This window comes from Eptatretus burgeri, chromosome 14 (assembly GCF_056783735.1).
Source record: "Eptatretus burgeri isolate ZD-2024b chromosome 14, Ebu_testis_v1, whole genome shotgun sequence".
NCBI lineage: Eukaryota > Metazoa > Chordata > Myxini > Myxiniformes > Myxinidae > Eptatretus > Eptatretus burgeri.
In genome coordinates this window covers 46,097,628-46,111,739 of record NC_140974.1, presented here as the reverse complement: position 1 = coordinate 46,111,739, position 14,112 = coordinate 46,097,628, and the positions used below count along the sequence as shown (strand labels likewise).

At 45.5% G+C, this 14,112-nt stretch overlaps 1 protein-coding gene across 1 annotated transcript in view; it reads right to left on the bottom strand.

Annotated features, from left to right (window-relative positions):
- Positions 1 to 9,855, bottom strand: part of LOC147013087 (von Willebrand factor A domain-containing protein 7-like) — a 107,362-nt gene extending 97,507 nt beyond the window's left edge. The window contains exon 1 of the mRNA XM_085854654.1: positions 9,420 to 9,855. Within this exon, the coding sequence (XP_085710780.1) occupies positions 9,420 to 9,690 (271 nt within the window). The 5' untranslated portion in view covers positions 9,691 to 9,855. The remainder of the gene's footprint in view (positions 1 to 9,419) is intronic.
- Between the last annotated feature and the right edge of the window lie 4,257 nt (positions 9,856 to 14,112).

The following is a 14,112-nucleotide window of genomic DNA, read 5'->3' as shown; positions in this document are numbered from 1 at the left end:
GTGCTGGTGCTTCGTGATTTGTGCGCAGACGTAATTCTGGGTCATAATGTCCTCAAGCAGCACACGAGCATCGAAATACCCTTTGGAGGAAGCAAGCCTCGTCTAATTTTAAATGCGCTGACCACCGCGGAGGTGACGTCCCCCCAGCTGTTCGCTAACTTGTCGCCGGTCTGCAAACCGATAGCGATCAAATCGCAGCGATATACCACTGCTGACATGAATTTCATCACTTCAGAAACCAGCGATTACTGGAGGAGGGAATTATAGAACCGAGCGATTCGCCATGGCGCGCACAGGTGTTAGTAACCAGCAGTCAGAACCATAAGAGACGGATGGTTGTCGATTATTCACAAACGGTCAATCGCTTCACCCAACTCGACGCCTACCCGCTGCCGCGCATAGATGAGATGGTCGAACGCGTGGCCAATTATAAGGTATTCAGTACCATCGACTTGCGAAGCGCCTATCATCAAATTCCCATCCGAGAGGAAGACAAACCGTACACTGCATTCCAGGCAGGGCGGCGCCTCTACCAGTTCAGAAGGATACCATTCGGTGTCACGAATGGAGTAGCTTGCTTCCAACGGGTTATGGACGACATCATCTCAGATGAAAACCTCGAAGACACTTTTGTTTACGTGGATAATGTCACAGTGTGCGGTAGGGATCAGAGGGAACATGATAGGAATCTGGACCGATTCTTGAGCATTGCTAGAAAATATAATCTGACTCTCAACTACGAGAAATGCGTATTCTCGGCAAGGTCAATTGACCTTCTCGGCTACACGATAGCCGACGGCACAATTAAGCCTGATCCTGAGCGATTGCGCCCGCTCCGTGAGCTTCCACCACCTCAGGACTTGCAGACAATGCGCCGGGTGATCGGGATGTTCGCTTACTATGCAAGATGGATTTCGCAATACTCCGAGAAAATACATCCCCTAGTGCATTGCAAAAACTTTCCACCAGATGCCGCTGTCGTGAAAGCTTTCCACGATCTCAAGGATGATATCAGTAAGTCCGTGGTTTTATCGATCGACAGCTCGGTGCCCTTCGTGGTGGAGACCGACGCTTCAAATCACGCCATAGCTGCAACACTTAATCAGTCTGGGCGGCCGGTCGCTTTCTTCTCGAGAACTCTCTCTAGAAGCGAGCAGAGACACTCGGCAATAGAGAAGGAGGCGTACGCCATCGTCGAGCGCTGCGTAAATGGAGACATTATTTACTGGGAAACCACTTCACGCTCGTTACGGACCAACGATCCGTGGCTTTCATGTTTGATGGGAAAAATAACGGGAAAATTAAGAATGAAAAAATTATGAGATGGCGGATAGACCTAGCTTGCTACAGGTACGACATTGTTTACCGGCCCGGGAAGGAAAACCCTGCTGCAGATACCTTCTCCCGGGTCTACAGTTCGGCAACAATCAGTCAGGCTTTGCAAGACCTCCATGTGTCTCTGTGCCACCCAGGGGTAACCAGGATGGCACATTTCGTACGCAGACAAAATCTTCCCTATTCTGTTGAAGATATTAAACAAATGAATGCTTCATGCCCTGTTTGTGCTGAACTAAAACCCAGATTCTTTGGCGCGGCATCTGGCAGACTGATCAAGGCTACTTCCCCCTTTGAGAGACTAAACATCGACTTCAAAGGGCCCCTGCCCACCGAGACAGACAACAGATACATATTCACCGTTGTTGATGAATATTCAAGGTTCCCTTTCGCGTTTCCGTGCTCGGATATGACCTCGGGCACTGTCGTAAAATGTCTCTCTGACGTCTTCGCTATGTTTGGGAGACCTTCGTACATACATTCAGACAGAGGGCCGTGTTTCATGTCGGCCGGGCTAAAACAATTCCTATTAGAGCTCGGCATAGCAACTAGTCGAACGACGGGTTACAACCCACAGGGAAACGGGCAGGTGGAAAGGTATAATGGAGTAATTTGGAAAGCCATAACTCTGGCGCTGAAATCGAGAGGACTGGGCCCCGAGCGATGGGAGGTTGCTCTTCCTGACGCAATGAATTCCATACGCTCTTTGCTCTGCACGTCCACAAATGCCACTCCTCACGAACGTATGTTTACTCACCAACGACGTTATGTTGACAGTCAAACGGTGCCCAACTGGCTGACCCACCCCGGTACAGTGTTCATGAAACGCCCGGTACGACAAAGCAAGTATGAACCGCTGGTGGAGGGGGTCGAACTCATTGACACTAATCCAGAGTATGCTCATGTCAGGCTCCCGGATGGCAGGGAGACCACTGTGTCGGTTCGCCATCTGGCTCCCGCCGGTACTCCTCCCGCCGGTACACCACCTCCTGGCTCTCCACCTTCTGACATTTCCCCCAGGAACTCCGCCAGGCGACGGGGCTGCCGTGTTCCCCCGAGAGCGATCGAGGAGTCATCCCCGGCACAAGTCGAGGCTCACCAAGAGGATCGGGAGTCTCCCTCAAGTGAAACTGCCGTTTACTCCCGGAGAGGTCGACGAATAAGGCCCCTCGACGACTCAATCTGTAAAGGGGATTATCGGCATTCTCGCTGCTCATGCTCCTATATGCCCATTATATCATATATCGATGCTCATTTCCATGCTCCTACAACTCAAAATAATCACTGCTTGGCATGTATGCTTCTGTAGATCAATTAGTCCGCGTTGCTTGAAATGTATACTCCTATAGTGCTAAAGCAATCATGGTGTGTAAGATGGGCCCCTAGTTACATTTTAAAGGTGAGGAGAATGTGGTGGTGCGTGAATCAAGGGACATGACGCGGGATCACATGTTGTGCGTCTCGCGTATAAGGGGAGGTCTCTGCGGCACGGGTGGATTGTCCCCGGGGCATTGCTATTGACATCGGCTGTCCACTTGATGCTCGTTAACTGAAGGTGCTCATTGACTGGTGAGAATGGAGATTATATCGAACTCCGTGCTTACGCGGATTAGTCTGCAATGGTTAACTGCACATGTATACGTTTCTGCTTATGTACTCCTAGCTGAACCTGTATTTCCTGGTGTGCCCACAGAAGCGGCTCCAATCAAATGGAATAAAGCCTAAACTCTGAAGGTTCATCTCTCGCTCTCATTTCAAGATCAAGGCAAAACTTTACAGGTATGACCGCCTATCCATGAGGAACAAAACCTTCACACATATGATGTCCTATGTTACAGGGTTTGGCAGCCATATTGGATTTATCCTAAAAACATATAAAATATTCTTCTCCAGAACAGCTGGACAAATCGAGGGAAACTTCACACAAATGTTCCCCAAGGCACGCGTGTACAAGGTTGTTAAGGAATAATTGATGTCACATGGTTTGGCAGCCATATTGGATTGAAGAAAAATATGAAATAATGTTTTATCTGGAACCACTTAATCAATCGACGTTAAACTTGGCAATTCTGATCGAGTAGTGATGGGGAATACATGTTTTAAATTTCAACTTGATCACACACATGGTTTGGCAGCCAGACATTAATTTTTTTGATGTGGGGTTATTATATTTTTTTGAATAAGGCTCATCAGGCAGTGCCTGGATGGGTTTGAGGGTAGAGGACTTGCAACTGAACCCCAAATCCTGTCCAGGTTCCTCCTGATGACTTCACCGTTTCTTTTTGCTTACTTGTGTTCCTTCTGATTACTCCAATGCAGGACTTTACCAATTGGTCTTCCATTTGATCTACATTGAATATACAGTATTTTAATCGCATTCTGAATTTAGTTGAATAAAAATAAATGCCATGGGTTAAGGTCAGGTGTCCGATCAAAGCAGGATTGTATCAAAGCGGGATGTCTTGGTACCCAGTCATCACTGCCAGCAGTTATAAAGTGGCAGTTCCAATTATGTGTCTTATTAATTACATAACACACCAGTACACTAAACTACACAAACACCACAGAACACACCACACAAAACAAGTCCTGGTGAGGGTCTGCAATCTCTGATTGCTCTTTTTCATGTTTAATCTAGTGTTTATTGTCAGGTCAAGCCAGATTAGATCTGTGACTTGCTACAGGTACCATGTAAACCTGTACTAACCTGTTTCATGGTCGGGTTGTCAGCGACGAAAGTCTCCCCCACGAAGTTTTCTAGTGATGAGGATGTATGATATGGGCACCCAGCAGCATTAAAAACAAAACCTGTCAAAGGGAGGAGGAGCTATTTGTGAGCTAACGACCATCCATATCTAGTGCCCACCTGTGTCTGCGGACGTCATCCTGCATTTGGGTAATGTCTTTTAGGAGGTCGGTGGCAGGATTTGCACTCCGGCCACCGTAAAACCTTTCACTCCGCAAAACACAAAAATGCAAATAAAAATGAAAACCCACTCTGTGGGAGTACCTCCTGTGCAGCTGCCCTCCACAGGGCAGTGCACCGGTATTACGGGATTGGGGCAAAGCCTTTGGGACCCATACTCTTTGATGATAGGAGGAAAACAACGGGGTAATCTTCCCAAATCATTTTGCGGTCGTGTATGTCAGGGTGGCGCAGAGGTATCGTCCACCAGACGGAGGTCTCCTTGGGTTAACTTGAGGTGGTTCCCTTCAGGTGGGTGCCTGGAATGTCCTATCCCTAAGAGAGGATGAACACCTGACTGTTATCATCTTAGCTGAAACGTTTAAACGTCTGTATTGCAGCACTCTCTGAGGTTCGGAGACCGCATAGTGGCGAGATTGTGGCGGCGGGTGGTTACACCTACTATTGGTCTGGTCGCTCTGATGGTTACCATGCCCAAGGAGTTGCTGTAGCTTTGTCAAATAAGCTGACACCAATGATAATTGAGGTAACACCAGTCAGTGAGAATATTATGAGATTAAGGATTCGTCACTCCTTGGGTGTCATTTCCCTGGTCTCTGTTTATGCTCCGACTGAGGCGAGTGATCTCACCGTGAAGGACACATTCTACACCACGCTCGAGTCTGTGGTTGATCAGTGCCCCAGATGAGATACACTTCTAGTCTTGGGGGATTTCAATGCATCGACTGGAACTGATAGGGATGGTTATGAGACATGTGTTGTCCCCATGGGTCTGGAACTGTGAACCAGAATAGCACTAAGTTCCTTCACTTTGCAAGAAGTCATGGACTTATGGTGGCTGGTTCATGGTTTCAGCACCCACAGGCTCATCGCTAGACTTGGTATTCCAACGCTGACGGTGTGACAATGGAGATTGATCATGTCCTCGTTGATGGTCGCTGGAGGATGATCCAGAACTGCAGGTTCTACCGGAGTGCTCAGTTCCTCAATACCGACTACAGGCTTGTGGTAGCGACTCTGAAATTGCAGCTTAAATGTGGGAGAATGGTACTATCCCAGCCTAGGCTGGATGTTCGCAAGCTCAAGGATGAGAGGGTAGCTGAGGAGTTTGCAAACAGACTGAGTGGGATTTGGGGGGGGGGGGGTCACGGTGCTTTGGGGAATCCTGTAATATTGTGGAGTGCCTTCAAGACCACCATCCTTAATGTTGCTGCTGGATGTCGTGGAACTCACTGTGGGGCAAAGAAGAATTTTCTCTCTCAAAGGACGCCGGATATCATTGACCAGTGTCACTCAAAGAGCTAGGCTTAATGGCAGAGCTGAGTTGTTCAGGGCATTGAGGCGTAAATGTGAATGTGCGCTGAGGGTGGACAAGGAGGCCTATGTGCGAGAAATCTGTGAGGGGGTAGACCATCACCTGTGGTCACATGATTCTCTCCTGCTTACAGAAGAATTTGCACATTGTGGCCCTCCAAGCCCGTCCCTCGGTGTACTGCAGTGAGAGCGGTGGGTGGTGGGCTCTTGACAGAGGAGTCTGAAGTGAAGGCCTGCTGGGCCAGTTACTTTGAGTAGCTGTACCAAGCTGATCCACCAGCTGTTGAGTTGGATGTTACAGGTGTTACTATTCCTATTGCTGACCCTCTAATCAACTGTGATACATGTTCGTTTGTGGGAACACAGAATGTGGTGTACCATTTGAAATGGTATAAAGCTCTTGCGATCTGTGGCATCCATGGTGAGCTTCTCAAGGCTGGTGGAAATGCTGTGCTCATGTTGTTACATGCAGTTCTGTGCTCTGCCTGGAACACAGGCATCACCCCAACTAACTAGAAGAGGGGCCTTGTTGTCCCTCACTGGAAAGGGAAGGATGATCGCCAGGACTGCACCAACTACCGAGGGGTGATGCTGCTCTCAGTGCCAAGCAAGGTCTTTGCTGTGATAATTATTGGTAGGGTTCACCACCATCTGCTTGGGCACCAGCACACAGAGCAATCAGGCTTTACACCAAAGAGGTCTACAATTGACCGTATCCTTGCCCTTGAGGTCTTCACCGAATGCAGATGAGAGTTTCGGCAGGGGCTGTTTGCAGCCTATGTTGATCTCTGCAAAGTGTTTGATTCAGTGAATCGGGATGCCATCTCGAAGGTTCTTGGTCTTCGTGATGTGTCATCAAAACTGATCAATCTGATGTCTGAACTACACTCTGGTACTGAGAGAGTTGTGAGATGTGTTTATACGATCTCCGATGTATGTCCAGTTGTTACTGGAATTTATCAGGGGTCTGTACTGCCACCACACTTTTCAGCACTTGTCTGGACTGGATTCTGGGGAGGATGTCTGAGAGATCAAGCTGTGGTGCATCATTTGGGAATGCCAAGATCTCTGACATCATCTTTGCGGAGACACTAGATATCCTTTTGGGGGCCCTCGAGGTGCTAAATGAGGAGTTGAAGCCGCTGGGATTACGGGTTTCCTGGATGAAAACAAAGATCCAGGCTTTCAATGACATATTGGATGCTACTATCCTGTATGTACCTGTTTGTGGTTAGGATGTTGAGGTCACGGAGAGATTCACTTTCCTTGGCAGTGATATCCATATCTCTGCGGGCTGCAAGCCATAGGTCAATAGATGGCTGGGTCGGGCCTGGGGAGTTATGGATTCACTGGATCATGGGGTGTGACGCTGCCGGTACCTGTGCAGTAGGACGAAAGTCCGAGTCCTCAGGTTCTTGGTGTTTCCAGTCTTGTTCTACAGATGTGAGACTTGGACTCTGACCAGGGATCTGAGATGGAGACTTAATTATTTTGGTATCAGGTCTCTTCTGAGAATTGTTGGCTATTGCTTGTCAGACATTGTGTCCAACAAGCAGTTGCTGAGAGAAACTCAAATGAGATTTGTTACCTGCGTAGTCCGTGAGCATCAGCTGCAGCTGTATGGCCATATGGCTCATTTTCCTTATGCTGATCCTGCTCACCAGATTATCTGAGCGAGGAAGCCTCGTGAGTGGAGGAGGCAAATGGGCCAACCACATGCCTCGTGGTTGCGGCAGGTTGAACAGCATCTCAAGGAGATGGGGATGAGCCAGGCATCTGCATGGGGGATGGCCAGACGGAGGCCCCTGAGTACTGGCAGAAAGTGCATGCAGCGACGCGCTGCTCCGGCACATGCTTGCATTCCTAACCTGACCTGGTGTTGGTGCAGTGCAGGCATGAAAGGCTGAATTTGAAAGGCCTCCTCCTGTGCCAAATTTCATTGTTATATCTTTGTGGCAGGCTCACACCAAGCCAGGTGCCCTCTGAGCCCGGCACCCGAGGCAGTCACCTGGGTCACCTGCCCTAAATCCGGCCCTGACTTGTTGGTTGACATGAAAGATCCTTGCGGCCTCCTTCAGGAAGAGAGGTAAATAACCCTGAACAAATAAAAAAATTATGAGTGACAAGTGAAGGTGTCATTGTTTTTTTATCTTGACAGTGGTGACACTAGAAATGCAGTTATTGGCTGGTACTCCAACTTATTTTTCATTAGGAAGGTATGAACATAGACACGTCAATTAAAGAAGGGGAGATTTATCTTAGCTGTTCTTCAAAGGAACGTTTACGTTTATGTTATTAAACACACACACACACACACGTGTGCACGCACACCTATTTCTATCCTTCAATGGACAAATAAATTGTTCTAACATTACATTTTCAGACATTGGAAATTCGAAATTTGTTCTGGGAAATTTAATACAAAACAATAAAAAGAGCATTCAGATATTGCAGACCCTTGCCAGGACTTCTTTTGAGTGGTGTATTTTTTATAGGTTTGAGGGTAAATCCAATATGGCTGCCAAACCATGTGTCCGATCAAGTTGAAATGTAAAATCTGTATCCCCCATCTCTACTAGATTGTAAATGTGAAGTTTCACATCAATTGATTAAGCGGTTCCAGAGAAAACATTATTTAATATTTTCTTTAATCCAATTTGGCTGCCAAACCATGTGACCTATCCATTATTCCTTAACAAACTTGTACAACCAAAGCTTGGGGAACACTTGTGTGAAGTTTCCCCTCAATTTATCCATCCGTTCTGGAGAAGAAGATTTTTTGTGGGTTTTAGGGTAAATCCAATATGACTGCCAAACCATGTGTTCGATCAAGTTGTTATTTAAAACATGTATTCCCAATTTCTACTCGATCATAATTGTGACGTTTCACTTTAGTTGATTAAGCGGTTCCAGAGAAAACATTTAATATTTCCCTTTAATCCAATATGGCTGCCAAACCATGTGACCAATGACATCATATGTGTGAGCTTTTTCCTCCTCATGGCCAGGTGGTCATACGTGTAAAGTTTCTCCTCGATCTGTTCAGCCACTTCAGAGAAGAGGATTTTTGAAGGCTTTAAAAAAAAAAAAGGAATATGACTGTCGAATCACGTGACCGATATCATGAATTTTTTTTTCTGTGGAACATTTTATCACGAGATGATCCTCAAAAATTTTCATACTGATCAAATGTGGTGTTCTACATATGCAATTATGACGTCATAACGAGGGCACCTATGACGTCATAAAAATCACTTATTCCCCATTAGGAGTACTTGCCATGTGCCAAGTTTCAATTTTTTCCTTGGTGCGGTTTCAGAGATACCGAGGTCCAAATTTTTTCTGTTTTTTTCAAATATGGTTGCCGTACCATGTGACCTATGATGTCATAAGTATCATTACAATATTCTACATGAATAGTTGCACCAATGGTGAAAATTTCGTCTCAATCCGACAAGCAGTTGCGGAGAAAAACACCAAAGTTCTCTGCGGACAAACGGACAGACAGACAGACAGACAGACAGACAAACAGACAAACAAACAGCCAGACAGACAGACAGACAAAGAAACACACAAAAAATGGACCCAAATGTAATTCCTTCTCCTTTGGCGAGGGTAATAAACTCCTCTTCAATGAATTCCTGCTTCCTTGGCTTTTGCTGGGAAAACAAACATCTTTTGCTGGCACATTTACAAATCCGCAAATCATGTGGGAAGTTTTCTCTTGAACTTGTCACACAACAGGTGTAACGGGTGTCACCTGTGCCCCCCCTCTCCCACACCCAACGACACCCGAAAAAGGAAAACAAATGAAAAGTTACCATAAAAGTATTTTAGAACTCACCGCCGTAGTACGTTTGGAAGAGGGACGCCGGTGTCAGTGGAGAGAGGTTTTCCAGTTGTCCTGGAGTGAAGGGACTACGACTGGGTAGGGGATGTCTTTCCATAAAAATTGCCACGGCTCGAAGAACGCCCTGCTCGGTAATTTCGTCGTCCGTGAACTGGGCCTCCATTCCTCCGAGGGACTCGCGGTTCGGGTAGAAAGGAGCACATGGGGGGACCATCAGGGACGTGAAGCCGAGCAGCAGGAACATGATCTGTGGATGGAGACCCATCGCTGCACACCAGGTGAACTCCGTGAGGACGAAAAGGTGCAAACACAGAGAAGATGTAAAGGTGAACTCTGATCTCACGAATCTGCGAGCAAATATACTGTTCCGTTGAAGGAACCAGCACCCCAACCCTGTTCCCTTTTTCGCACAAACATCATATGTCACTTCCTCTTTTGTTTCCTGCCAAACCCAAACTTATGACTGATGAACTCTCCCACTGCACTGCACTGGAGGGCTGAGGATATTTAAAATTTATTTATATTCCATAAAAAGGAGGAATTTTAAAAGTCTGCCATCCACTGTGAGGATGAAATTTGTTTTATTTAATCAAATTACTACATTGTCTGGAAGAATATGCCGAGTGCGTAATCTTTATTATTTGAAGAAGCTGTTTTTTTTGTAACTATTTGAGAAACAGTTCATAAAGGCAATATGATTATGTAGTTATGATGCTTATGTGATTATATCGTCTTAGCGAGGTCAAAAGGGCAAGTGGTTTGATTGAGAGGTCAAAAGGTCAAGTGGTTTGATCGAGAGGTCAAAAGGTCAAGTGGTTTGATCGAGAGGTCAAAAGGACAAGTGGTTTGATCGAGAGGTCAAAAGGGCAAGTGGTTTGATCGAGAGGTCAAAAGGACAAGTGGTTTGATCGAGAGGTCAAAAGGGCAAGTGGTTTGATCGAGAGGTCAAAAGGTCAAGTGGTTTGATCGAGAGGTCAAAAGGACAAGTGGTTTGATATAATAGTAAGGGGCCCAGAACAGAGGTGGGGAGTGTGTGGGGGTGTGGGGATGACCGGGCCACTGTGGGGAGTTGTTACACAATATTTTAGAGCTGTTGGTGCGAAAAATCAAGAAGAAAACGGTGCCACGGATGTATGTATGTAATGTACTGATGTTATCGTTACCGCTGTGATGGACAAGATACACAAAAATGGACATGACAAACAATGTAAATGTAATGTTCCCCTTCCCTTGGATGTATCCAGTGTTTACTGCATGTTCAAACCCCCCCCAAACGTGCTCTGGTGAGAGTCTATGTGCTGTTTATGAATCCTCGTGTTATCTATCCCCGTACGTTTACTTGATCTATCCGGTCTTTATGTACATGATGTATTGCCGCCGAGTTTAACCACAGTTGTCCCATGGTTCCTTGGTGCCAGGTTTCCAGCTGATGGAGAGAACCGAATGAGCGGATCTGCTTGGCACGAGATGATAGGGAAAAGCAACAGGAGCCGGTGAAGTTTCTCCACCCGGGATAAAATACACCTGAGATCAGGTGACGTAGTAAGTGCTCCCCGAGCATTGAAAACAGTTTGGGGTGGAAATTCTGATGGAACATTTTCAACTGGACTTCGCTCTCGAGTTCAAGATACAGACTGATGCGATTTTTGTCCATTTTCGCAGTTAACATCTTGTTTCCAAACACTGATATGCAGCTAACCCGATAGTTAACCTCCGCCATTGAAGTTCAGAGGTTACTGTTTTCACCCGTTTCTGTTTGTTTGTTTGTTTGTGAACAGTATTACGGAAAAACTCTGCGACGAAACTTGGTGGGGGGGGGGGTGAGGTATGGTCCAAGGATCATGCCATTACATCTTGGACTTGGTCTCCCCCCCAAAAAAAAAATTGTTAGAGAAAATTTTTTTTTTTGCATTTCTACATGTTTTAAGTGATTTCCAAACCCCCACCCCCCAAAATAATAGTTAGAGGAAATTTTTTTTTTTGCATTTCTACATGTTTTAAGTGATTTCCAACCCCCAAAAACAATTGTTAGAGAAAAAAATTTTTTTTTTGCATTTCTACATGTTTTAAGTGATTTCCACCCCCCCAAAAAAATTGTTACCCCCCCCCCAAAAAATGGGGAAGTTTTTTTTGCATTTCTACATGTTTTAAATGATTTCCAACCCCCCAAAAAAATTGTTCGAGAAAATTTTTTTTTTGCATTTCTACATGTTTTAAGTGATTTCCAACCCCCCAAAAAATAGTTCGAGAAAAAAAAAATTTTTGCAACTTTTTTTTTCAACAAAATTTCGATTTCTTTTTTTTGCATTTATACGTTTTAAGTGATTTCCAACCCCCCCCCCCCCAAAAAAAAATGTTGGAGAAAAGAATTATAACTGTGTCAGCACTGTTAACATCATATTTAATAAATAAGATATAAGGTTCACTTGAGTGACCCAGCAGTATTGGCGGCGGAGGTTTTGCACTCTCCCGAGTGCTCCCCCTCTAGTTGATGCTGTGTTTAGTAGCTAATCTAGCTGCTGAAGGGTAGTGTCTACAATTGCAAGCAACGCACGTCTGTCCTGCTCCACTCAGGGACGGATCTGGGGGTGTGCCTCCCCTGAACCCGACACCGTGAAAAGTGATTGTTTTTAGCTCACCTGGAACATACTTCTGGGTAGCTTACGTGATGGCACGTCGTCAGTCCATCTACTTCTTGGTCCATCCACAAATACTTTCAACTTCTTCTCAGAAACCACACACACAATTCCGATGAAACTTGACCACAACCTTCATCACCCATGACGTACCAAAGGTTGTTCATGGCAAAAAAAATCTATAAGTATTTACTTTCTTGTCCATTATATATTTTGTGGGTCATCCATGCCTACCAGCGGTTGCCTGGTTATCTTATGCAGCCACTCCCTGGTGAGCACCCAGGGGTATTGTCCCTTTTTTTTTTTACTTCCACATGTATTATATATAATGTGTTTTTTTTACTTCCACATGTATTATATCTTCTTCTTCTTCTTTCGGCTGCTCCCGTTCGGGGTCGCCACAGCGGATCATCCGTATGATCCGCATAGTGATTTGGCACATGTTTTACGCCGGATGCCCTTCCTGACGCAACCCTGGTCGCCTCTTACGACACAGGGATATGGTACACCTATTTTAACCGGGGTATACACCGGCCCAGTACACTGGTACTCATTTCGCCGACCTCGGAAGGATGACAGGCTGAGTCAACCCCCTGGTGTATTAATTCAGTGGCCGAACGGGGCTTGAACTCAGGACCTTTTGGATCCCAAGCCACTGCCCTAACCACTATGCCAACACCAGGCTTCCAACCCCCAAAAACAATTGTTAGAGAAAATTTTTTTTTTTTTTTGCACAATTTTGCACATTTTTGCACAAAAAAATCCACATGTATTATATATAATGTGTATATAATCGAAGATATGGTCTCAGAATGTGGGATCACGTGATATTCCTCAGACCACAGCTGTTGCTGACCACAGCGTTCAACATGGAACTGGTTTGTACCATTCAGTTTGTTCCCACGGTGGATACCTGATGATTAACGAATTACCGGAATAATTTGTCATCGGAGATGCTTCTTTTCTTCGAACCATTCATGAACCAAGAAGTAGAATGGTATCCCAAATATCAGATAATCCAGTCCCAATCATTCTGTTTGAATTTGATACTCAGTTTGTGTTTTGAAGACTCCAGAACATGCTTTTTGACCGTGGGAAATTCTCCATGCTATCCAATAGGCATCAAACGTGCTGGACGAGAAAGTTTGTGATGAGTGATTCACAAAGTTGAGATGATGAAGGAAAATGTTCACCTGATGGAAAAACCCTAATACTGATGGAGGGTCACTTCCATGTCAAACATTTTTTCAATATGTCAGAGATATTGATTTGTTTTCATCATGACGTCATTTGTTTCATCTATCGACAATTCCAGGTGTGTGTGTGTGTGTGTGTGTGTGTGTGTGTGTGTGTGTGTGTGTGTGTGTGTGTGTGTGTGTGTGTGACCGCTGTTTCTCGACAACCACTGGTCCGATCTAATTGAAACTTGCCAGCTATATTGCTGGGGACCTGTGGATGTGCCTTTTCAAGGTTTGATATTAATCGGACAAGTGTTTCCCAAGTTATGGCCATTTATTTACCAAACCAATGACAGGACACGTTGCTGCGGCCATTTATTTACCAAACCAATAACAAGACCCGTTGCTGCGTGGGTGTGGCTGCGTAGGCTGGTGCGTGGCCACTACTTCCAGATAGTGATGACTTACTGTATTCTAATAATTTCTCGATTTCTTATGCGCATTTATAGATAAACACAATGCCCCAATTCAGTCGTCGTTTACGAGAGCGAAGGAACGACCTGTGTAGTTGTTTGAAAGTATTTTTTTTTGGTTTGCACATACGGCCATGCACATACGGGCACGCGCATACGGGCACGCGAGAACAAAGGAACGGCCTGTGTGGTTGTCGTTTCCGGCTCGCGGTTTGAACGTTTTTTTTTTTTTTTTTGGTTTGCATGTTCGGGCATATACTAGTCTATCTATAATTCCAGCAATCTCTGTGTCTGTCTGTGTCTGTCTGTCTGTCTGTGACCGCTGTTTCTCGACAACCACTGGCCTGATCTAATTGAAACTTGCCAGGTATATTGCTCAGGCCCTGTGGATGTGCCTTTT